At 44.4% G+C, this 26,141-nt stretch overlaps 1 protein-coding gene and 1 long non-coding RNA gene across 6 annotated transcripts in view; one reads left to right on the top strand and one right to left on the bottom strand.

The window, feature by feature from the left end:
* SACS (sacsin molecular chaperone) overlaps nucleotides 1-26,141 on the top strand; it is a 66,082-nt gene that overhangs the window by 6,263 nt on the left and 33,678 nt on the right. For 3 of the 5 annotated variants that reach the window (XR_012511602.1, XM_074377919.1, XM_074377916.1), the window contains exons 2-3: nucleotides 7,332-7,861; nucleotides 21,856-22,006. Coding sequence is in view for 3 of the 5 variants with exons in the window: in XM_074377919.1 (XP_074234020.1) it covers nucleotides 7,839-7,861; nucleotides 21,856-22,006 (174 nt within the window). In the remaining 2 variants the exon portion in view is untranslated. Of the gene's footprint in view, nucleotides 1-7,331; nucleotides 7,862-21,518; nucleotides 21,784-21,855; nucleotides 22,007-25,676; nucleotides 25,757-26,141 lie in introns of those variants that run through there. The other 2 variants (XM_074377918.1, XM_074377920.1) reach the window with 2 other exon arrangements.
* LOC123615766 (uncharacterized) lies at nucleotides 18,880-21,141 on the bottom strand. The gene is made up of 3 exons (XR_006723441.2): nucleotides 21,011-21,141; nucleotides 19,510-20,086; nucleotides 18,880-19,150 (listed from the first exon to the last, which is right to left on the bottom strand). It is a non-coding gene; the product is annotated as an uncharacterized LOC123615766 (long non-coding RNA).

Here is a 26,141-nt window from a genome sequence, read left to right as displayed (position 1 = left end):
TAAACCATATAAGAATAAAAATCCTGTATGGTGTTAATCATATAATCAGTAAGGAACAAAAACAAAAAAGAAGTTTAAAACTATAAAAATGAAATAGAATTAAACATATACTTAATTTTAAGCAGAGATGTGCTCATATAGCTACATATTTAGAATGTTTACCCATAGCACACCAAGAAATAGGTATTTGCTGAACTGAATAAAGGTGTGTGATACTATATATAAAATAGATAAACAACAAAGTCCTACTGTAGACCACAGGAAACTATATTCAATATCTTATAATAACCTATAATGGAAAAAAATCTGAAAAAGAACATACATATATATACACACACACATACTTATATGTATAACTGAATCACTATGCTGAACTCCTGAAACTAACACAACATTGTAAATTAACTATATTTCAATTAAAATAAAAGGCATGACCCCTCATGTAACACCAAGCAATTAAAAAAAAAGGTTTGTGGGTGTGTGTGTGCATGTGTGTGTGCGCGTGCAAGAGAGAAATCATGTACTGGGGATTAAAAAAAAGACATAATATTTCTTTTGTCTGTGTATTTTGACCTTGAATCAGTACAAAGCAATCATGAGAGTAAGTAGAACATACGTAATGGAGGCTGTGTAAATGTTGATGTAGTCTACACACTTCAGCGTCATTACATGAAAGCAGCCTGGTTTATTGTTGAGGTCCCTGACCCGGGTGCTAGAGGTCTGCTGGGGCTGTGTCATGTCCTCATTGTGGCCCTGTGGTGGCTCTGTGACGGTGTGCACACCCTCACACTTGGACTGCAGAGCTCACGCCTGTAAACTGACATGGACAGGTCCCGAGGACTTCTGTCCTCTTGCCCCTTTCTCTGTGCCCTTACGGTGGGGGCACATCCTCCAACCTCTTTAGGCTTTAGACTCTTACCTGCAAAATGAGGAAGCCATCTGGTCTACCTCCTTCAAAAAGTCATCTTGAGGATCACATGAAACAGTATGTGATTGTAAAGGATTGCACACGTGTATGGTACTGTCGAGGAGGAAGAAATTTTCCTCAACCCTCTGAAGTTCTGCTGGCTGGTCTGAGGATTAAATGGACATGAGACAGAATAAGATGAGAAATACAAATCTGCACGTGATAGAATTGCATAGAACTTTAGACGCATACAAGTGCATACAAAAACTGGCAAGATCTGAGTAAGATTTGTGGATTGTACCGATGTCAATTTCTTGGTTTTGTGATAGTTATTAGGTTTTCATTGGGGGAAACTGGGTGAACAGTACATGGAATCTCTTTGTACTTCAACTTACTGTGAAGCTATAATTATTTCAAAATAAAACAATAGTAAAAAAAAAGAAAAAGAAGAGAAAAATCAAACAAAATGTTACCAACATGTGTATATGGAGAGTCAGGAACTGAGTAACTCACTGAAATGGCCAAAGCCATCCCCTTAAATATCATCTTTGGCTAAAGGCAAGAGGGGATATTGAGAGTAATGGTTTGGGACTTCAAAGGGGAGGAAGGCAATTTACAAGAGGCTGGAAAAGTGAAGGTTTGGTGAACAACTGTTGGCTGGACCAGGCAGGGACAATGGGACACGGAAAGGAATTGTAGCAGACTTTGTAGGCCCCCCATCCACACGACCAGTTCACGCTACAGTGATCTAAGCTGATGGCATCCTCCCTGAACAGGGCTTCTGCATACTTTTAGGCAGCTAGCAGGAAGGTCAAAGGTTCGTCCTGAGTCTTTGGGGCCTTAAAAATAATCAGCCTAACTTAATTCTCATGTCAAAGAGACACCGTTTGGGATGGCAGATTTTGCTCCCCTGTAGCACTATTATTTAAGTACCACACACAGAACTTTATGCTTGTGGGGAGGGATTTACGGATCTTTGGAGCCCTGGCGAATACTTTGGAAAGCTTGGGGAGTAAGCTCTCAGGGGGTGTTTTGTAGGGAGCTGGACACTTGCCCTGGGGGCAGAGAGGGCACGATTGGTGTTTAAGGAAGGAGTGGGTGCTATTCAAGGAGGCACCAAAAAGGTGAGGCCGTGCCGTGAGGGGGTGGCCTTTTTTGCAAATCCCTTCTCTCCTGCCTCCCTCTCCATTTCTCTTCCTTCTTTCCTCCTTTTAAAAACCTTATTACATAGACTCTATTATTCCATCTGTACCTCACTCTTAATTGACAGCCAGTATGATCACAGATGAAAGATGTTAAACATACCACTTCAAGCAGATGGCATCATAGACTCTTCAGCATGTTGCAGACATATTTGCAACATTATCCCATGTAGGGGACGTGATTTATAACACACATTTAATGTTTAGCATTTCAAATGGAAGTACATTATGCCTACAAAAGCATATCTGCAAGTTAGTCTTTTGCCCACTTTTCTTTGAGGCTATTTCCTTTTTTATCTTCAAAAGCACGTCAGTGATTATATTTGTGACAAATGTATTCTCCTGATTTACGTAGCTTGCTTTAGGTGAATGGAAGTTCTTTATTTTAATGTGATTTGAATGTAACCATCTTTTCTTCTATGGTTAGTACTTTCTCTTTGTTGTTTAAGGAGTTCTCTCTACCCTGAGGTTGTAAAGATATTGGGTTATATTTCTTTCTAAAAACTTTAAAGTTTGATTTTCTTACTTATGCCCTTAATCATCTGGAATTGACACTTGTGTGTGGCGTGAGGTGTAGAAACATTTATGTTTCTAGGTGGTTAAGCACTCGTCCCAGTAAGGTTTTGAATGGCCCAGCTTTCCCCAATGAGCGCTGCAGACACCTCTGTCACGTGTCACGTCTGCGTTCACGCGTGGATCCGTCCCTGAGCTTTTTGCTGTTTGGGTGTTCCTGTGGGGATTCCATGCTGACTAAGTTATGACAGTTTTATGTTACAGTTTGCGGTTTAGTAAACAAGTCTTCCCCTCATTCTTCTGAAGGAGTATCTTTCTTTATTCCTGTCCCTTTGTTCTTCCATAAAACTTTTAGAATCTCAGGTTTTGTTTTGAAAGGGAATGCCTTTGAATTACAGACCAGTTTGAAGAAAGCTGACGTCTCGGTGGTGCCGACCCTCCCTGCCTGCTATGAACATATTTTTAGAAGGGCGTCTTTTGTTCAAGTGTATAGATTTTCTATCTAAAATTTTTATACACCTTCTTTTGTTATAATTATTCCAACTATTATCAATGATTTTCTTTAAAAATACCTTTTTAAGAAAAAAGTTTGCACAGAAGCAGACTCGCAGACATAGTAAACAATCTATGGTTACTGGGGAAAGGGGGTGGGAAGGGATAAATTTGGGAGTTTGAGCTTTGCAAATGCTAGCCACTATATATGAAAATAGATTAAAAAACCAGATTTCTTCCGTATAGCACAGGGAACCATGTTCAATATCTTGTAACACCCTTTAGTGAAAAAGAATATGAAAACGAATGTATGTGTGTATATGCATGACTGAGACATCTTGCTGGACACCAGAAATTGACATGTCATAACTGACTGTACTTCAGCATAAACAACAGAACAGAAAACCCACGCTGGTATGTAGAAGTGCAGTTGAACTTCCGTCAGCAACTTTGGTAAACCCTATCATTAATTCTGCTCATTTGTCTGAAACACTTTTCGAATGTTCCATCTGTGAATGGGGACAGCTTTGTCCTCTCTCCCCCCGCCCCTCCTGCCTTTCCTCCTTTTTTGTCTTGTCCTGGTAGCACCTCCAGGGAGATGTTTACTAGAAACGGACACAGTCCAGTATGAAGTTTGCCCATTACAGACATTCCCACTCACTTCCTATTTACTAATAGTTTTAGTTTTTTTTTTCCATTTTTTTTTAGGTGGTGGGTCCTTAACAGATATTTAATTTTATCCTTTGATAAATCCAATCAATTTGGCCATAAAGTAGTATCTTTATTATACTGTAGATGCTACGTTCAACTTGCTAATATGACCTTTGAATTTTCGCATCTTTATTTGTTCATGAGTGAGATTGGCCAGTGGTTTTCTTTCTCATATGGTCCCAAGCTGGTTGAGATCATTAGATTTGGGAATATTATCAGACTGATGAAATTATTTGGGCATATTGTCTGTTTCTATTCTCTGGTAGAATCTGTAGGTTTTAGATTTACCTGTTTATTGAGCATTTGGAACAATTCAACAGCAAAATTGTCTAGCCTAATGTTTTCCCAGTGGGGAGATTTAAAAATATCAGTGATTGAATCTACTTAATAGAATTGACTTATTTCTTGAATTGGCTTGGTACTTTACATTTTTTCCAAGAATTTATCCATTTTCAAAATTTGAAAATTCATTACCTTGAAATTTTAAAATAATATTCTCTGATCTTTTTAATGTCTAATGCATCCCATTTTTCATCCCAATATTTTTTTGAACTTGTTTTTATCTTGATCAGTCTTGCGACAACTTGGCCAATTTTATTAGTCTTTTTAGAGAACTACTTTTGTTTTTGTTGATATTTTCCATTGTATCTTTGTTTCCCCATTCCATTAATTCCACTAATATCTACTCTCAACCTTATTTTCTTTGGGTTTATCCCCATTATCTTTTTCCTGAGTTCTTGAAATGGTTACTTAATTTTCAGCCTTTCTTCTTTCTGAATGGAATTATTGAAGGCAATAAATGCCCCATGAATTTACTAATCCCCATTTATAATGAAGAAAGAGCAAGTCAAAGACTTAGTGCTTTTCATGGACACTTGTTTTCAACCAGAATTTTATAAGATTCCTTTTGTATTCCTTTTATGTATTTTTAGAGTTACCTTCTATTTGTGGAGCATGGTACTGGGTTTCCATTTATACTGTGGATGGAAAGTTTCCTTTTATAATACATTTATTTAAGTAGAGAGTCAGTTTAAGAAAAAACATTAGGTAAATAATCAAGCAGGTGGCACACAAATAGGCCAAAGATCCCCGAAGTGATATGTTGCATCTCAGACATGAGGCAGGTTAGATGACCACTGTTTGGAACTTTAACTTGGGAAACTGCTGTTCCAGGTAACACGCTGCCTTCTTTTATCCATGTGTGTGGTCATTGGCATATATGGTTGTTCAACCACAGGGAGTGGTTTCTGAGCAATCAGAGGATAAGACAGGTCCTGGGGACATGCATACGTACAAAGAATCCAGTGTCCAGAAAAGTACAATAGTTTATGGAATTCTAGATTGTGGGTTAAATGTTCGTAGTAGAAGTGATATTAAAATTAAAGATCGGATTACTAGTGAGAGTGGGTGAGCTGTTAGGACACGGGGACCTAGAGTGGGTCCTTCAAGAGCACAGCCTCGATGCCTTTCCCCCTTTGAAAGGTTGATAGGCTGGCAGCTCAGCGGAGGTCAGGAGAAAGACCGTATCTTGGCTTTAACAATACGCTGGGTGAAGTCATCGCATCCTGCTAGAAACGATGGAAATGCATGCGTTTGATGTGCAATCATGAGAGCTTGGAGTGATTGAGGAAGAACTACTCAAAGACTGTTCTTTGTAACCAATGTCTTCTTGTCCATCTGGAGGAAACTTACAAAAATTAGCCACAGGGCGCGCTGCTGTTTAGCAGTTTGTCGAACATACCAGGTAATATTAAATTAATTAATATCCCAGATGACAGAATACACATTTTGAAAGATGTCAGCAAACTGGAATTTGAGATGGAAACTCATTCAGTGAGGTCGGTAAGCATGAACGCGCAGTGTTCTTAGATCAATACTCCTGTTTACCTTTAAGGTTCCCACAGAGGCCGAGCATCCTGAGCAGATAATCTGTAGTCTGCTGGCAAAGCCTTCAAGATCTTGCTTCAAGTACAACCCCTTCCAGGTTTCCCTTGAAGGCTCAGGTTTTACCGTAAACATTCATATAGAGCCTGCATCTGTTCAACAATACATTCATGTTTTATGGCTATCTTTAAAAATGACATTTTCATTATCAAGTTTTTTTTCATTTAAAACACATATTTAGATTAATTCCAATGCTCAGAATTGATGATGAGTTAAAAACATACATACTTGTCTAGAATCACAGAATTTTCAGGGTGCTGATAGCTTAGAACACTTACTCCAATTCTCCTGTTTTACGGATAATGAAATCAGCCCTAATCCTCCACTTTGTTATATATAACCTCTCTTAATCTAAACATTTCAAATCAAAGAATCCAGTTTTTAAAATTCATTATCATACGAAAGGCTTCTATTCTCTTGCTATTATAATTCCTTAATTGAATTTGACTTCTTAAATTTTAATTTTAAATCTAGAATTCTTCTAATCCTGGACACGTGGCAATCAAAGTTTTTGATCTATGATTTCATATAAAAGAATAATAAGAATTTAAATTGGTTCGGGTCCATTCATCTCACTCATGGTGCCTAGGAATAATTTTATTACAGCAAGTCACTAAGGAAGTGCCTAGGGGGATGAATTTACAGTGAGTTTTGAGTTTCTTCCCTGGGTCTCAAAGAATCCAAGCATCTATAGTGTCTTAAGTGTAGCTTAGACTGGTATCTCTGTGTTACTTTTGTCCACAAGGACGCACTGTTGGGGAGCAAAGACAGAATAAGAAGCCAGGAGCTGATTTTCCCGTGTCCAGTCCCTCGCATCTAGCCCAATGAGCTGAAGCGTGACTTCTCACCTTCCTGCTCTCATACCCGGCAGTTCAGCCTCTCTCGTTCTGTCTGCTCCAAAGAACTCTTAAATGCCATGATGTCTAAGACAGCAACTTGGAAGTTATAAAGTACTTATAACCGTGGTATTTGTAGGCGTGGGTAGAAAATTCAGTCTCATGCATCTCTCTGGATAATCATTGTGAACCTTTGTCATCTTTTTCTTCTAGTTTGTTTCTTAAAGCGTCGGACTGTTGCAGGCACTGGTGGTTATTAAGAGTATTACTAGTTAAATAAAAAGTTCCTGATGGATACATTTTCTCTTCTTCTTTTTTGTTTAACATTGATGTTTCATTTTCAAATACCAGTTATAATGTGTAAAGTCCTAGGATCTGGGGATATTGTTCCTGAAAAAAGAACACATTGTGTGAAGCACATATTCCACTGGGAAGAAGCCAGGGAAATAGAGGAATGAGAAGAAATGTGTGGGGAGTGAGAACATGAAACCAAATTAAGTAGACGTGTTTTTATTTACAGAGAGTGCCATGTCGCGTTGCCATGCGTGTCTGCTGGCGGTGCGGGGAGGGCTGGTGCCAGGCTGTGGTGCAGCCATCAGTTTATAATTAGAAAGTCCCTAGAGCTCAGAACCACGCTGTCTCCCCCCAGGAAGTGCACTTTCAGTGTATCTTGCTTTGAGTACTCTCCCCTACTCCTTCCTTACCCTTCCGTGATTTTTCTTTCAGGATCCCAGAAGTGATGCCAAGATATAGGTGTTCCCAGAGCAAGAAGAAAGACCCTGGCCGAGGAGTATTTCACATCTGCTGAGATGAGGGGGGGACCACACGGAGCCCGAGAACTTCTACAGCATCTCCCCGCCATGCTCAAGAAGAAACACCAAAGCTCCTCAGATGAAAAGAGCTCACCTTTGCTTCGGGGAAAAGCCAAAAACCACTAGTTAATCAAAACCATTTTACCTTAAGAACGTCTGTGGGTTGTTGGAGCAGAAGGATCAGAGCCCAAGGAGGCAACTCTTTCAGACTGGAGGATCATACTGTAAGGACCCGAAACACAGAGCACAGCAATGCTTTTGGACATCAGGTGATGAAAGGACACTGAGGGGAAAACAGCCTTTTCACTGGCCTGGCGGAGCTGAGCCTGGAGCACACGTTTAAGGCAAACACAGAGGAAAGACTCAGAAGAAAGAAAACACATTTTCATGGTTTTCACAGACAGATGTTCCAGGACAAGTGATGACGGAGACCAAGGATAATAGGTAAATGTGTTAATGTTTTCGATGACGACAAGTTGCATGGAGGTTTTAAGGCTTATTGGGTTTTCCCAAATGAAACAGATGCAGTCAAAAACAAACGAAAGCTCTCTAGAGGTGAGGTGAGCCGACCCTGGATCCCTGGGTCTAACGGGGATCGTGCAGGTAACACTTCACGCCATGGGCTGACAGCCACCCCTAGTATTTGTCCAGATGCTTTTGGGTTTTGCTTCCTGGTGTGGCTCTTGTGAAGGACACTTGGCTAGATGTGTCCTGTTTTCTCCTTCGTAACGTGTAGATTGGTGCCTCTCACCGGCCATAGGGTCACTAGGAAAATATTAAATAACTGTGAAGAACTTGGCATTACATCAAATAAGCTGGGAGGAGAGAGCTCTACTTTTCCTTTAAACAATGATGATAAAAGATGACATTTGCTCCTTTCCTCAATTTAGCTGCTAGTTTACAAGGACATGTTTTATCAGCTTGAGGATTTTTGTGAAAATATAATATTAAGGTGTATGTACAACTGCACCTTCAGTTTCTCTGTGCTCTTTTTTTCTTAAGCATATAACAAAATACTCTTTCACTGAATCTGACTGCTGTGTTCCAGTAGTGCATCAAGAATTGAAAATTTAGGGCCGCAGAGACCAGGTAAGGCGTCACGTCTTGTAACCCAGTGACAGCAGCAGACAGGAAGACTTTCTAAATCCAGCTTTCCAAATTTGAAACGTTGAAAAAACCCAATGTTTGTTTTTCTCTTTACCTTTTGAAATTTTTTATTCATTAGGAAGTAAGTGTAACTGTTTCAATAGAACTTGCTCCTTAACAAATCAGGATTAATTCTGAGACTGATTGTTATTCAAATATGTGAGTCACACAGGTATTGAGACGACTTAATGGGTCTGATTTTTGTTGACGAATTGGAATATTTGATTTTTTTTTTTTTTTTTTTTGTATTTCCAGTGGTATAGGAAGTCATCTGAGATGACTTTTTTCACTATCACCAAAGCTAGGGAGAGAAGGATGCTCATGGAACGTCATACTGTTGGCGTCACAGTATTTCTGTGGCTTTTTTCTTTTTCACCTTCTAAACTGTTTCCACATAGTGCTCTTTCCCCTTGTTTTGAAAGTAGATGTTTTTCAAAATTAAAAGGGAACTCATTTCCGTTCAACTTACAGATTGGCTGCCTTGTTGGAAGTAATTTCATTTATGAACTTATTTTAAAGAGCAGTGATAACACAGAACCCCTGCTGCTGACACTAAGTGTACATTTTCGACCATCAGGATTGATTGGAAGCATCCAACTGATGTTGAAAAACCAGATTAGGTCGTCTTTGTGGTCTCTGGTAATAAAGTCTATTTATAGCTAGAGCAAAGTATGACTTAACTTTGAGAAGATCTTTGCAGAGATTTCCATCTTAGGGGCTTTGGGTGCTTTAGAATTTCCTCAGAACTTACAATTTACTTAAAGCTAAAATGCCAGTGACTCGATACAGCAGTGTTTATGATTACAGAGAGCAGAGTATGTGGGTTGAGAATCAAAGCTTCGATTTAAGATTATTTTATAAACATGCTTTTATTAAGACATTTAAGACCTGTGTTATTAAGACTGTAACTACATAAAACTTGATTGCTTGGTCTTTTTGTCCCTGGGGCAAGGTGATAATTTTTAAAACTAAAAAAGACTTAGGGGGGTTTCTTGATCTCTGGGGTGCTGTATTCTGAGTTCTCGGGGCGCTTTTGAGCCATGGGGCTTGCACAGAGCCACTGCATTCCCAGGGCACTGGCTTTATGGAAGTATCCAGGGAAAAGAAGTTAGATTACCTGTGTGATCAGCCATATAAAGTGTTGTGCTAAAATGAAAGCAGGTGTAGTATTGAATTTACTATCTGAATATTTAAGCTAAAAGTTCAGACAGTCTCACTTATTGCAGGCTTCTTTGGGGCTGGTTCCCTTCCATTGCCTTCAGGAAGACTCTGGAATGTCAGTACGTGATGTGCAAAGAGCAAGTTCCAGGATACTGAGGGCTGGACCAGATTTGGGGAAACTGCCCCCTAGGACACCAAGGAATCAGCTCTAGGTAGAGGGGCTTGGCGTATGTGGGACTGATGCAGGCTGGCGGCGATGTGTAAGACGACCTCTCTTCGTGTCTGAGCTGATAGATGAGAAAACCAAAGTCACGTGACTTGCTCAGACTCACAGGGCTGGTTAAAGGAAGTGTTATCCTGATGCTTGGTAACATGGGAAGGAGGACTTAACTTAGGGGCGGAGCTTCCACTCCCTCCCCAGTGTACCCCACTCCCAGCACCGCCGTGGGTCCACCAACCTGGAGGATCCCTTAGCCTGGCCGTTGTTTCAGAGTTCTCATCCAGGTTTCACTGGGCAGGTGCGATTCATTAAATCATTGGCCACTGGTGGCTGAAGGGGCTGAAAGTTCCAACCCTCTAGGGACCAACTCCCCTCCATCCTGAGGCTGTCTGGGGGCCCTGCCACGGGTTACCTCATTGGTGTACAAAAGACAGTCTTAACACTCAGGAGATTTCGGGAGTTTGGGGAGCTTTGTGCCAGGCCCTAGAGGCAAAGACTAAATGTTTGTTTATTTATTTATCTGTTTTGTTGTACCATAATAGGAGTAACAGAGATTCAAGTGAGAGAGCAGAGTCCAGGCTTCAGGAGAGCAGGCAGATAAGCTGAGTCCAAGCGTATGAAAACTAAGCCTGGACACGGAGGAGCAGGTGGGCAGCAGGCAGCCAAGGAAGCCAGCCAGCCTGCCTTCTGATGAGGGATACAAGTGGACTCAGGCTTGGAGCCACGGATCTAATGGCAACAACCCAGGGACAGAGCCAGGGGGCGGGGGCCGAGAGAAGGAACAAGTGGACTAGCAGTTATCCCACACCTTCTGGGCTTCAGCGGTTCGTGAGTGTAAGCAAGGCCAAGTAACATTTACACCCGTGTCTCCGTGACCCGGTGAGACCTTGACCCCATGCGCTTCCAGTCTGCTTAAATTCTTCCCCGGCTACTTCTGGGCATCCTCAGGGTGGTGACATCTCCTAGGGGCTACTTCTGGGCGTCCTCGGGGTAGTGACCTCTCCTAGGGGCTCAGGAACGAGTTTGCTCAGATTCTTCCTGCTTGAGTCTCTCGGTCAAGGGGACTTGTCCAGACCTCTGCGGCCGATGCCTCTGTAAGAATTCATCCCCTGCGCCCAGCGGACCCCGTGGGACCACCTGTGGAAGGGGCCGTCAGGGGAGAGGAACGGCCTCTTCTCAAGCCCGTGCTGATTTTGTTTCCTAGGAGTGAGGCAGGGCTGCGTGCACATACTCCCATCCAGTATTTCGTGAACACTGGTCCTTCACCTTCTGTCCTCATGGGCTCCAAACTGGTCCCTCCTGTACGGCCAGAGCGGGGAGGATGCGTCCCATCCTGTCCCCTCCGTGTCTTCCGCACCTCTCTTCCTTGGATACCTCTGCATCCAAACAAAACATAACAAACTCAGCACACACCCTCTCGGCTCTTGTAAGAGAAAACAAATTGTGTAATGGAAAGAGTAGCAACTTTTGAGCCAGACATACTTGGTTTGAATCCCATTTACTAGTCATGCAGCCTTGAATAAGTTACTTTTTTTCATATTATGGGGGAAACAGTGCCTACAATCATGTTGGGGTCAGAGACTATGAGCGTAAGACACTTGGCACAGCACCTGACACGAGTGCTCAGGGAAAGGTAACCACTGTTCTCCCCACTCTGTTCTCCAGAAACGAGCGCAGAGCCCAGCCTCCTCTGACGGCTCTCCCACAGCCCAAAGCACTGCTCATCGTGCAAGTGTTCCAGGAACAGTGCTGCCACCACCATCCCAGCCTAATGAGCAGTTGCAAAGTGGTCTGTCTTGTCCCTCTTGGTTGGTAGCAGGGACTTCCCCTCCAGCCACTGTCATCCCCTCACTGGGTCCACATGTGCCGTGATCTGTTTTGGGGAGGGGTTTGTTGAGTGCCATGGGCCATCAGGTGCAGGAAATACGAGATACAAGGAGAGGAACTGGGGAGAAACCTGGAGAACACTGCTCGGGCCCCACTGATGCAGTCCACACGAGCCTGCCTGGGGCGCAGCAGACCTCAGGGCTCCCTGGGGGACCGCCCTGCCGTTTAAGAAGTGCCCCACACAGATGCGAGCCCAGGGCCCTGCCACGAGGGCCGGGGAAAGACAGGACGTCTAGGGCTCACATAACACACTGACGCAGAGAGAATGAGGGTGGGAGAAGGAGGGCTCGGGGCCGCAGCCAGGGGGAGTCCTGCGCAGGCACCGGAAGCACCGGAGCGCGGAGAGCGCCGGCGCCAGCAGTGGAGACACACCTGGCATATAACAGTCGCGCGCATCAGAGTCGTTGCCCTTCAGACTCTGCTTAGGAGGGTCTCCTTCACTGAAAAAATCAACAGGAAGCTTTTCCTTGAGAATAATATCAAACTAATGTCAAATCAGCCAGCATGAAATAGGATTTTAAATGATTTCATTTACGGACTCTCCATGGGGAGCCGTGGGATGGGGGAGGGAGTATCACACAGAAACGATAATTGACTCAAGATTTTTTAAAATTACGCAGTAGGAATAATAATTTATATGTGAAACTTTAATATTAATTGCCCTCATTTCTGTTATGATTGAAAGCAGTAGCATAGAAAAACTGCATAGAAACAAAACACCGATTCTTTTCAGAGCCAAATGCTATCTGAAACCTACAGCTCCTCCTAGGCCGAGTGAATGAATAGGTTCTGCAGAAAAAGCCTTTGGAGAGTGAATAGGAAAAAAGTCCCTTGAACAATCATAGAAAATATAAAAAGCAGAAGTCGTGTAAAAGTGACAGCATATTATGGTGACGCCTGGCACCAGTGGGCGCAGCCTCGCGACTTGACATTTGGACCTAGAATTCCGTTGCTACCTCCTCCCCACTGCCCTCAAAAAAGGAAAAAAACCAGAAGACAGGAACTGGCCTTTCTCATGTTGCCAGAAAGTGGTGGCTGAATCCCGAGTCCCAGAAGAACAGATTTCAGACACTGTTTAATTTGTTCCTTTAACCTGTGTGCAGAAGAGTGGAGCCAAAACGTGCCCTTCCAAGAGGCTGATGTACCAGAGACCCGGCGAACATGTTTACTGGCCTTTTTGTTTTTCTGACTCAGGAAGGTTCAGCTTCAAGCTTTGGCTGAGTCCCGGAAGGAGAGGACAGAGGGCTGCAAGGAGAACAGGTGCCTTGTAGGTGTTGTATGAAGTGCAGAGGCACCTGGCGGCTTCTCTGCCCGCTGACCACAGCCACTGACACAGGCAGACACTCGCAGAGTCATCCTTCTGTTTGCACTTCACGGGTTCCTAGGACCTCAGTATCACCGTCCGTGGGTCCGCAGGTCGTGCTATAATCAGAGCTTATTAAAAACTGCTGCTTCCTGCACTGGAGCAGGGAGCTGTCACTCTGCATTTTTAAAGTAAATACCATGAATGTTACCCAGTTAACTTACAATTATTTAATGAAGGCTGCTCAAAGGGTGAGGTTAGGTTTAGCGCATTCCTTCAGTTCATAGTGTAGATGCTCCCTGGATTAAGTTGTCTTAACCTCTGCGCCCAGTCAGTTGACTGGTTAAGCCATGCTCAGTTATTAGGGCTTTATTTTCACTTAAACATCTTTAAAACAGAATGTCCAGTTACACACACATGCACGCACACACACACACACACTCTCTCTCTTACTAGAGCCTAACACAACATTGTAAATCCACTATGCTTCAATTAAAAAATAAATAAATAACCCCCCCCCCCCAAAAAAGAGTATCAAGAGAAATGTGCACAAAAAAGTACAAAGACACGAACCTGGCTTCAGGCCCCTGGGAGGACACCAAGGAGGGAGGGTCGGGGACAGGGTGGGAGAGGTGAGCCTGCCTTTGAAGCCTTTGGACTTGAACTTGAGTACAGAGTGTTGTTATGCTGGAGAGAGGCTCAGTCACACGCCATTATAAATTAACTTCGTGACTGTAGGAAGGATTAATTGGAGGGGAAAGAATCTGGGGCCACAAGAATGGCAGAGACCCTGACCTCGTGATCTGAGAAAGAGAGGGCAAGGACCTGAACCAGCAGGAACAGGCGGACGGAATGGATTCAAAAAGTGTTTAGCAGGGCTGAGCACTTCCACTGACTGGATGTGCACGGAGAGGGTTTGCTGAGAGTGCCCAGCATTCCTCTCCTGGAGTATTTGTTTTGTAGCAATAATATCTTTAGTTTTTTTAACCAAAAATGGAAAATATTTAGAAAACAGGAGAGCGACTAAAGGCTTAAAAGACAGATGCATGTATGACTTTAATTGCTAATGACATTAAATATATGTTTTCTGAACTACATTCAACTGCCCTAAGTAGTTTTTCAAATTGATGAACTTTTAATATAAATTACTTAGCCATTATATTTATAAAGATTATAGAAATAATTGACAATCATATGGTTTGTTTAGATTTAGATTTGGGTGAATTCTGAAAAAAAATGCTTGTGTTTTTGAATATTATTATATGCTTTCTCTATTTAAAAATTCTGTCCCTGGTGCTTCAGAAATATTTCTTTTTATCAGCAGTCAGTAAACAGACATCTTATTTTTCCATTTTATAACTACCTGATTTGTCCTATCAAATCCTATCAAGAAAAAATTTGAAATGGTTTGGGAAATGAGCAAAATGTTGGATTTTAACAGATGAAGCATCTCTTCAATTGTAGTAATCATGTAAAATTCAGTCTTTTCTTTTTTATGGATTCATTCCCAATTTTCCTTATAAAGCTCTCTTGACCTATTTCTAGCCAGCATTTCCTTTGTGTCCTCTCCAGCAGTGGCTGCCTGCCAACTGCTAAAATTGTTCTCCAAACGGCACATGCGTGACGCCATCCATAAGCCTCCTGTGTGAGGAAGACGGTAGCATGCTCCCCCTTTCATGTAAAGCAAAGAAAAAAACCGAACATTATTTTTCACAAGCTCACAGATCTGTAATTTTGTGGACATGGTTTCTATGATTCCTATTTTCAAGTTATTTTGGCATTGGCTTTGCACAAAAATAAAACAGTGATCATCTGGTGAACTGGTCACTGACAATATCACTCCAAGCCCAGATATTTAGACATGGGATAAATAAGAACTTTTTTTAATTTAAAAAAATCTTTAATGACTGTAAACAAGAAATATTAAAAATAAAATATGACAAAAGAAGAAAGATTCCTTTTATTTTTTATAAATAGGATCATTTCTCAAATACTTCTGACCGGAGGATGGAAGTTTAATCCAATTAGGGTCTAAAGATTCCATCTGAGACATCCCTCCACAGCTAAACAGAGGAGAGTGAATTTTTAAGCAAGTAACACAATTGGCTACAGCAGAAGCAGTAAACTGTAAAATCTCACCCTCTTTGCTGAATGTCTACATCTCTATTCTGTAATTCATGCTTATATATTTATCATATTCATTCAAAAGCTTTTTCCAGCATGTGATGCCTGCTTCCAGCCAAACCATAAAATTGCCACGTGCTTGAAAATACAAGATCATGATTAGCTCTTAGGAGAGAATTTAGGGCACAGTTGGCCCTGAGGCGTGCTGACTGTGTGAGATTTTTAGAATCTCAAGCGAAGTGTTTCCCCTATACTTCAATTCCGGGGAGCAGCACCGAATAAGGAAATTGTATGGAACCTGGGTTTCAATGTTAACTCTTGGCATTTGCAGGGAAACCTTAGACATATTCCTTACCCTCTCGGGGTCCTGAATCCTGGGTTATAATTACAGATGATAATGTCTCCTTTGTTGATTTACCTGGGAATTAAATATGCTAGTGGATGTGAAAGATTCAGCATGTAGTTGGTGACAAAAGAATAAAAATGAGTATTAACACTCCACCAAAACTGAATCAAGAAGAAACACAATTTGAACAGACCAATCATTAAAGGTGAAATAGAAATGGTAATAAAAAGCCTCCCTGCAAACAAAAGTCCAGGACTGGATGGCTTCCCTGGGGAATTCTACCAAACATATGAAGAAGAGCTTATCTCAGTTCTCAAACTCTCCCAAAAGATTGAAGAGGAGGGAACACTCCCAAACTTATTCTGTGAAGCCAGCATCACTCTGATACCAACACCAGAAAAGGACACTACCCAAAAGGGAAATTACAGGCCAGTATCTTTGATGATTACAGATGCAAAAAAAAAAAAAAAGTATTCTAATTGTTGGAATATTTTTCCTTACAGTGAACTCCAACTCTGTCTGTCTTTGGAGCCAGAAAATTCTTTTACATGAAAACCATTCTCCTATTTGAATAGTATTATGTGTACCTTGCGGTCGTGTTTCCCCAGGATAAACATCTCTATTTGCACCAAAAACAACCCCATAAAGGGATGTGGGCTGGCAGGCTAGGGGTTTGCAGGGAGTGGGGTTAGATCCTGGTCCTATGTGTGGCCTTGGGAAGTTGTGACCTTTCTGAGTCTCTTTTTCAACTGTAAAATAGGAATAAAAATGCCTCGTAGGGTTTAGTGAAGATTAAGTTAGAAGTGTTCGGTGCCCAGTAAGTGTTTAATTAATGGCAGGTATTATTATTGTGTATGGTTTTGAACTTGTCACCATTCCAATTACTGCTTAGAGTGAACACTGGTCTTTGTGGTATGATTTCAGAGGCAGTTGGGTGACTAACCTCCCCAGACTATGAACCCAGTGCTCACACAGCAGTGGCGATACAAATACAAATATCCTTAAGACAGAGAGAAGGGCTTCACTGCCCCCTGTGGGGAGGAGCCGGCAGGGACCAGAGGACAGCGCCGCGGCATGGAGGGGTATATGATGGTAACAGTTACCCCATGTGCCAGTGTGTCTGGCCTTCTCCAAACAAATCCTGAAGACTTGGAAAGAAAAGTAAATTCTATTTCTAAACACACACAGGCACATGGAAATGCACAAGAAGGGACTCCCAGGGCCACTTTGCAGTAGGACTCTCCGTGTGCGGGAGAGTGGAGGGGCTGGGGTGTGCCCAGCGGGGAAGTGGACCCACAAAATGTGATGGATGGAGCTGATGTGAGCTGACCCTGCAGTGTGCTTGGAAATAAAGATCATGAGGGAGGAAAATTAAAAAACCCAGATCTCATTCCAGACATAAAACCAACCAGGAGGGCAGTCTCTTTCCTGACGGGGACACGAGGCTGTGATGCGCATCCAGGAAAGCCTGTTAGAGGAAGCCAATCTCGTGACATTCAGCAGCAACTCAGATCTTAGGCAGCTTTCCTTCATTTCAGTGCTTTCCTTTTCATATTGAAGTTCTGTGTGTGCATCATTCCATTCATTGAGTGCCTGATGGGCAGTGGTTGTTACTAATACCATTATCAATCTTTGACTTCTGAGCACGTGGCAGTCTGCCTGCATTTAGGATGTGCACAGGGAAGTCCTGAACTCAGCAGATCTGGGGATGCAGTGAGAAAAGGGCAGAGCCCCGCAGAAGAAGGAGCTGAAGATGAGGTCCAGAGGTTAGAGGGTGCCCAAAACACCACTGGCTTGCTTCACATTTTTTCTGGCATTGACCTTGACTGTTCAGATGCCATAGCAAGGTGGGGGGGGGGATTAGGGTGAGAAAAAGAGTGCAGAGATCACTTTCTCGTGATTGCTGCCTGGTTGCCGTTCCCATGAGCTGATGCCCCCAAGACAGAGGCAGAAACTGGGCTCCTTTATCAGGATGCCAGTGCCCAGGGCCCAGTGCATTATGGTTGGTGCCCATTTTTAACATATGAATAAGTGTGGCTCTCCCAGGTTTGAGACAGCCCTGCTTCACCTCCCAACAACCTCCCAACAACCCCGAGGACGGATTGTACAGGTGAGGAAGTGAGCTCGGAGCGGTGACAGCCCTCCCAGCTGGAAGGGGTGAGAGCTGGTGGGGGGGGGGGGTCTTACCATCAATTCACCACCCCATAAAGGGCGGACAATGCAGACAGGTGGAAAGTGGAGAAAAACAACTTGTGTAAATAGGACAAAACAGAAGGAAAATTATTATTTTCCCAAAAGAAAAGCAAAGAAAAATGTCAATAGCTGAAAGAAACAGACAAAGGGAAGATGTGTATTATAGTGTATCACGGTACTCGTTGCTCATACCATTTCTTAGGTTCAATTTAATCAGTTCTATGACAGAATGTTTTATAGGTTTCTGTTTCCTACTATTGTGTCCAGGGCTGAGACTCCATTAAAGCACTGTTAGCATGCGGTACATTTATTTTAACGTACATACTATTATAGTTAGCTCATCCTATCTCAGTATTATGTATAGAATGCTCCAAGAGAGTATATTTAATCAAAGGGCATCATAAATGCTAGAGGAATTCAGAAACCACTTGTGGTTTTATTGTTCCCTGAAATGGCTAATACAGCTCAAGATAGGTCACTTGTAGGACATCCGAGGGCTTGGGTCACTTTTCTCCTTTCTAATGCAAAGTGCCTTCGGTCACTACGGCGCTGCATGTAAGCATGATGACATCTGGGCCCTTACTGGTGAGTTTTGCTTTGGCAGAGCTGTGTTCGAATAAGCCAGGATGTCTGGCAACCAAACCACTGCCTCCCATGAACATTAACAATAAATTCACAAGCATCCTGTAAAGGCTGCCCAACCCTCTTTTCTCAAGACTGTTACAGCACTTCAGGGAATTCATATGACCTCTTTGGAAGGAGGAAAGGCAGGAATGTTAACTCAGAAACATGACATCATTTCCCAAAGCATGTTCAACGTAACTAAAAGTAAAAGGCCACTGTGTCTACATGAGCACAAAGAGAAGTTTTGCCACCTGTCTGGCTTATTGGTTATCGAACAGGGCCTGTTGGATAACCTCTGCCTGGGCCCCCAGCATTTCTGGTTAAAGATCAGATCCTCCCTTGCAAGGACCACTCTGCATTAGGCCTTGATGTTGGAGCTTTGGATCCAGAGCTTAGGGAGGAGGCAGAGAGGGGAAAGCCACCCACGAGGCAGATACCAGGCTCACAGCCGCAGTGCCCTGTGAAGCATCAGGCCTCCCGGCGAAGGACACTTGGGGTGACTGTGAAGGAGGAGCGGACAGGAAGGAGAAGGGAGGAAGGAGACCACAGGCCAAGGCCGAGGGAGAGAGCTGGAGAGGTACTTTGATGAGGTTAGAGCAGAGCCCACGAGGGTAGGTGGGAGGCAGTGAGGGATGAGGGTGCAAAGTCGAACTGGAACGTTCTCCTAAGAAGTGTGTAGTTCATCTTTTCCTTGTGTATTTGAGAGCGAAGATGCCAGTTCTCACCATTCTGGAAAAAGACCGAGAGCATCTTAAGAAGATAGTTAGACCAACCACTGGACTCACTGGAAAAACCCAGGCAGCCCATTAAAATGTGTTTGTGCCCAGAGGGATTCTACACAGGGTGCTACAGGGAATCCTTTGCCTTCACGTCTACTACAGTATTACTATTATTGTTGTTATTATTGTTATTATTATATGTAATTCACATATCATAAAATTCACCATTTTAAAGGGTCCAATTCAGCATTTTTAGGATCTCCACCAGGATATCACAATCTGGAACATTTTCTTCATCTCCAAAAGAAATCTATTAGCGGTCACTCCCCTTCCTGGTCCCCCTCCCCATGCACCTGGGCAGCCACTTACCTCCTTTCTGTCCTGAATGTGCACACTCTGCAGGCTTCATAAAGCGGAAGCACGTTTGTGTGCTCTTTAGTGCCCGGCTTATTTGGCGTAGCTTCAGGATTCATCCATGTTGTAGCAGGAATCAATGCCCCATGAAACTCTAGGCTGGGTTTGGTGGGGAGGTGGTGGGGGATGGCAAGTGATGGTGCAGGGTCACATGTGACACGGTCTGAGGTTGTGCTGTAGGATGAAGGTTTCCTCATTCAACTTGTGCAGAATCTCTTGGGGGCACAGCCGAAATCCTGCCTTCCATGCGCCCAGGCAGACACCTTCACAGCTGGGCTCACACCTCCGCACACACCCGCCGTCCTCTGGGAACCTCCACCAGAATGAAGTGCTCCCCCTTAAAGTACCTTAAAGCAATGGTCCTCGCAGAGGGAATTAAAAGCCCAAACCAAAGTGAAACACAAAGGTTCATCAGCATGAAGAAAGGCTGACTTTAGGAGAGACACTCCTTTCAGAGATTTGTTGTGGGCAGAAAAGGCAGGATTCTGCTGTGAGTACCACCATCTTCCTTTTAAATACTTTAAGTAGAATTCTGGTGAAAAGGTGAAGTGAGTTAAGGAGAATCAATTAGAATGGCTATTTTCTTTTTGATGGAGAAGAAATCATGTGGGTAAGGGGTGGGTTTCGCCTCTTAGGAGCTGGGTGTCGCTTTCACTGCTGCAACCCTGGCGAACCGTAGTGCTGGGATGGAAGGAGTGAGCGAGTGTATTATACACCTGTCTCACACATTTTTGATTTACATGCTGTTTATAGTCTCTCCTCTTGGGCCCTATGACACTTGTTCTGCTGGCTAATGCATACCTAAGGTGAAAAATGCTAATGTAAAGTGCCTCCTACCTCAGTTTGGACGGAGGCATCACATTGCAAAGTGTTCGGGGGACAGACCCTCCCTCTGGCGCAGTTACAAAGGGCCTCAGAGCAGGCCCGGGGCCGAGGCCCCTTTAGCCGGGGAAGGTGGGAAGGGCGGCTTGGTAGAGATTCTTTGGAGAGGGATGCTGCCAAGGGTGGGAGGGTTCGCCTCCTCACACGCCTGCCCTAAGCCGGAGAGGCTGGGGCTGAGGGGTTTCTCTTCAGTAGGGTCTGCCTGAAGGGAGGTGCCTATGCATCAAGGGGCTGGGTGGTGACTCGGGATCAGAAAAGTGTAGACAGAAGGGTGACTCTCGGAGTGTTTGCCTGTTTCAGTGACTGTGGTCAGTAGCAAAAATATTAGGGAAAAAAATTACAGAAAGTTCCCAAAAGCAATACTTGAGTTTGCCAGGGCTGGCAACTATTCACAGCATTTACACTGCAGTAGGTATTATAAGTGATCTAGAGATGACTTAAAGTACAGGGAAGGTGCGTGAAGGTTATGGCAAATACTCTGCCCCTTTATATAAGGAGTTGAGGGTCCAGGGATGCTAGTGTTCACCTAGGCTACCAGCAATACAAGATAACATTGCCCAAGTATGTTACATACGTTTTGAAGTGTCACAGGATATGTTCGTGTGCGTTCTCACCCACCACTTTCCTGCTGGCACTCCTTACTCCAGAAAACTGAATCACGGATCCTACTTTTGTGCCTTAAAAACAAGCAGGAAACGAAAACACCTGCGTTCTGCAGCTGCCACGTTCTCCTCTGGTGACTAAGAGGTCCCCGGAAATCTTTGGAGATGCTTCCAGAGACTCAGCCACTAGGGCTGAAGGAGTGGTAGGCCCTACAGTCGTCCAGTTCTGCCTTTCAGGGCACTTCTGAACGCCGCCGGGGAAATACGGTGCTCTGCAAACGTGCTCGAAACGTGCGGTCAGCGGCATTAAGTGTTTGAGCCTGTGCCCCGCGCGGCCGCAGAAGCGGAGAGGGAGGGGCGGGGCGGGGCCTGAGGGAGGGCGGGGCCCGGCGGCAGGGGCGGGGCCCGAGGAGCTGCCGGCCCGAAGGCGGGCGAGTCCTGACGCGGGGAGAGTCTCCTCAGCTAACAGCCCGGCAGGCGGGTCCTGACGGGCGGGCGGGGCGTCCCCTCAGCTAACGGTCCGGGCGGGCGCGTGTCCGCGGGCGGCGCCTCCGGGGCCCTGGCGGCCGGGAGCGCGCGCCGCCGCCTCAGCCGGCCCCTCCCCGGCCTCGCTTCCTCCGGCGCTCCTGGTCGGCGAGGCGGCTCCCGGGGCGGCGGCGGGGCCGGGCGGGGCGGCGCCGGCCTGAGGCGGGAGCATGGCGTGGGCGCGGCGGCGCGGGCGGTGAGGACGCGCCATGGGCGACAGGTGAGCGCCGGCGCAGCGGGGGGCCGCAGGCCCGCCCGCGGGGCGCCCACTGAGGCCTTTGCCTTCGCACAGGTGGCTCCGGGTGACCGTGCTGCCCGGCTGCGTGGGCTGCAGGACGGTGGCGGTCCCCGCGTCCTGGACGGTGCGCGACGTGAAGCGGCGCCTCGCGGCCGAGACGGGCTTCCCCGCGGCGGAGCAGCGGCTGTGGCTGGGCGGCCGGCAGGTAGGGCGGCCCGGGCCCGCGGCGGGAGGCCAGGGACGAGGAGGAGGTCTGGGGACGCGGGCGGGGGACGGGGACGGGGTCTGGGGACGGGGACGGGGTCTGGGGACGCGGGCGGGGGTGGGGACGGGGTCTGGGGACGCGGGCGGGGGTGGGGACGGGGTCTGGGCGCGAGGAGGAGGTCTGGGCCCGGGGCTGCCTGCCGAGCTCCTGCCCCCTGGGAATGATGCCTTGCGAATGCCGATCGGGTGACGCGGCTGCGTGCCTGTCACTGCTGTGATTTCTGTGGATGTGCCGCTTCAGCAGTGTACCCCCCGCCCCCACCCCCGTTTTGTCTGAAGCTTCACTTCCTGAAACTACGGTACTCTTGATGGGCTTTATGGCCGGAGGTGTTTTTTTGTTTTTTGGTTCACTTCTTAGGAGCCATCATCATTGAAGTGACTTAATCATTACTCATATTTTTCTGATTGTGTTATGCGTTTAACTGGAATGCAGCTCAGTACTTTGACCTCTTATGTCTTCCGTTCCCCCCATCTCTGGATCTCGAAAATTTAGGACTGAAAGGATCTTCATGGAACCCGTTATTTTGAGGAGTAAATTTATATTAAATCTCCTGAGGTGCAAGTGAATGACTTAGCAGATAAGAACTTTGGAAAATAGGAGTATTTCATATTATATATATCCTTTAAGATTGGTGGAAATACTAGTTTTCTTAAAGGAGGAGTTAAATGGAAGCATTTTAATGAAAATCAACTTAATCTTTTAACCTAAAAGTAAATATCTTCACTTTTTATATAGTACAAGAGGCAAAAAAGAGTTGAACCAGATGTACAAGGATGCTTGAGCCACACGAGGTGGCATTTCAAGTATTGGATTTCCTTACTACCCAGTACAGATTCTGGTGAAATGCTTGGTGCCGGTGACTTTCAGTCCCTCGGTGTAATCTTGGCCTTCTGCGTGCCTGGTTGCACCCTCTGGTCGCTTGCCCTCTTAAGACACAGGTTTTAGGTTAACCTGTTCTTGAGTTCCTCCAGGGATCAGTCCTCCTTACTGGTTGGTTCCCCAGGGTGTTCAGTGGGAGACAGTCTTGATTGAGGATTTTGGGCAGAATTGAGGAAGGAAGCTTGTTATTCTTGCCTGTTTTTCTGCCCCTGCCACATGTCTTGACCTTACTGTGTGTCCTCTCCTACTTATTTGGTTACTCCTCTGGTTCTGCTTTGTCATCTTATCCCTTAGACATGGTCATACCCAAAGACTCAGCTGTGCCTCAGTCTTGCCATTAGCAGTGTTTTTGGAGGTGTCTCTGCAGAGCATCAGCGTGGGCCGGCGTGATGGCGGATGTGAAGTGTTTCAGATCGAGCGGGCGGGCAGTGGGAGTCTGGTTAGGAAGCTTGTGCTAGTATGAGGTAGTGAGGTTCCAGACTTTGACAATAGAGCTGAAACTGAAAGGAAAGGATATGCAGGGGACTTTGGAAAGGACAGAACTATGGTAGTTTGGTACCAAGTGGATGTATGTATTTGTGTGATCAGAGGAAGGGGTAGTGGGGTGGTGGGTATTGGTTGTAGAAGGGAGAAGACCTTGTCAAGGATGTTTGCAAGTCTTGAATCAGACCAGAAAAATAATGGTCCAGTGAGCAGATATGAACAGGTTAAGAGAGGGGTGTAGGTTTGGGGGACAGTGGTAATCAGTTTGCTTTTACACGTGGTTGAGCTGTGGCAGGGCATACCAGTGTAACAGGCCAAATTAGGTAACACGTTAGAATCTTTTCTCCTGTTTCTGGTAGGAATGGGATAAAATGAATTCTAACCAATTCTAAGGTCTCTGTTATGTAAGAGTGTAGGGCATGGTAGTCAACGGGCAGCTATAGGTCTGCAATTAATATTGTACTATTTGCTTAACAATATGGAGAGAGTTTATTATTTCATAGTAAATGAAAATGAACATCTCTAAGGTTTTTAAGAGACATTGAGACTGGCCTGGATAGAGACCCTGATGTTCAAATTATTTTATAATCATTCTGTTTTAAAAACAAAATATAAAGATTTCATTGCCTCTGGAGATGAATATGACCAAAGTCACTTTGCTTGGTGGAGTGATTTATGGTTCAGAGAGAGAGACCCAAGCAGAATCCCCAAATCCTGGCAAGCTCACGAGGAGAAAGCAGGTAGCGCTGCTGAGCTAAGGTTATCTCTGCTGCTTGATTTCTCTGCGAGAATCACTTCCCTGTAGACAGGCCACTGATTACAATCTATCAAAAGCATTCTTCGTCAGACTCACTTAGCCAGTTCCATCTGTTTTCACTAACAAGTTTCCACTCCGTGTATTCTTTCTTTTCAAGTCTTCTTTAAGACCTGGAAACATCTCCCTGCATTGTAGATTTCCTTCCTTCCTCCCTTCCTGCCTTTCTTCTTTGAATGTTCCTTAGCTAACAGAATTGGACTACTAACCCTTGACTTATACATAGCTCTCTTTAAGTAATTAATTAGTTAATTAATAGAAGGAACAACTGTGATGACATCATCCAGCTGGAGAACGAGAATGCTGCTAATGGCTTCTCTTCGCCTCGGTGCTTCTGCTCCCCAGCCTGTATGCCTGTCTCTTTCCTCTGACCCCTTTGTGTGTTTTGTCCTGTTGCCTTTTTTGTAGTTGTTTTGATAATTGTATCCTATGTGTATGTGTATAACCTAAGTAATACACTGTTTACTGTTAGTTGTTTATGAACTTTGTAAGAAGCTTATGCTATGTAGCAACTGGGAATTAGCTTTTTTACTCACTATTATGTTATGAAAGTTCACCCAAATTTATGTAGTTTAGTTAAGTCATTTTCATTGCTGTGTAATATTCCACTGTATGAATATGTGATAGAATTTGGGTTGTTTCTAAATTTTTGTTGTTAACAATACTAGTGTTATGATTATTCTTATCCATACTTCCTGTGCATGGAATTTTTTACAGGCTTGCTTTAAGATTCTGTGAGAATATGTATGTGAAAGTGCTTTATAAACTGGGAACTATAACAGCTGTTAGCACTGTATTCAGATTTGTATTCTAGAAATGGGGACTAGAATGAAGATGTTGTATAGAAAGTAAGGAGACCAGATGGGAGAGCGTTATAAACATCCAAGAGATGCTGAGAGCCTGAGCAATTGGAAATGGGAAGAGCAAATTAAGTATGACAGGAATGGGGATGGACATGCTGGGACCTGGGGATTAACTGAACTTGGGGGAGAGAGCTTCTCCCTGCGCTTTCCCATTGAAGCCACCAGGTAGAAGGTGCCACTGTTAACTGACTTGCAGAGAAGATGGGAGGTGAACGCTGGAGGAAAAATAGTGAAGCTGCCTTTTGGCAGTGGGAGCTTTGGGAACCCTGGGGGTATTGGTATGAGATGTGTGGCGGACAGTCAGAAATAGAGATGCTTTGGTGTGGTGAGCGAGGCCTTTCACCTCTGTCAAGAGTAAGTTACAGAGGTGGTTCTTGAGGTGAGCATTTGAGTAATGTTTTGCAGACTGTTGACCTGTAAGTCACCCTACAGTAACAGTTAAGAGTGGCCTGTGGGGGAGAAGTGGGTCTGGCTTTGGATTATTTACCTCATTTTTCAAAAAAGGCTCTCTGTTACCTTGCTCCTGTGGGTCGTGATCACACGCATTGTACCCTGCCTTCGTGAGAGACAGAACAGTCACCAGAGAATGAGTATCAAGGCCTCTTTCAGGACAGCCAGCTGGGGACATTACAGCCCAGAGCAGCCTCAGAGGTTGGGGTCCTCACTTGTCTTTCCCTTTCACATCACACCTCTTTTATTGCAACAACTATAAGCGGTTTTCCAGTGTATTTCTAGGAACAATAACTTATAAGATGCTCTTTGAAAATAAATGAAAAAAAATTACTGCTAAAATTTGTGAAATACCATGTAGTCTAATCCTTTCTAAGAAAGTTACCACAATACTGGTATGTTAAATGCCCTAAAAACGAAATTATTTCAACTAATTTAAAACTTTTTTTTTGGTTCTCTAAGATCTGTTGAATCCCATGGTGCTCTGTTGTAAGTAATACACTTTGGAAATGCTGATCAAAAGAGTGACTTTGTTTACGTTGATAATCCTGATTCATTATAAAAATTTAAAGTATTTTAAAGCAGA

The sequence above is a fragment of the Camelus bactrianus genome, chromosome 14 (assembly GCF_048773025.1).
Source record: "Camelus bactrianus isolate YW-2024 breed Bactrian camel chromosome 14, ASM4877302v1, whole genome shotgun sequence".
NCBI lineage: Eukaryota > Metazoa > Chordata > Mammalia > Artiodactyla > Camelidae > Camelus > Camelus bactrianus.
Note: the sequence above shows the minus strand (reverse complement) of the source record. Positions and strands in the feature narration are given on the sequence as shown.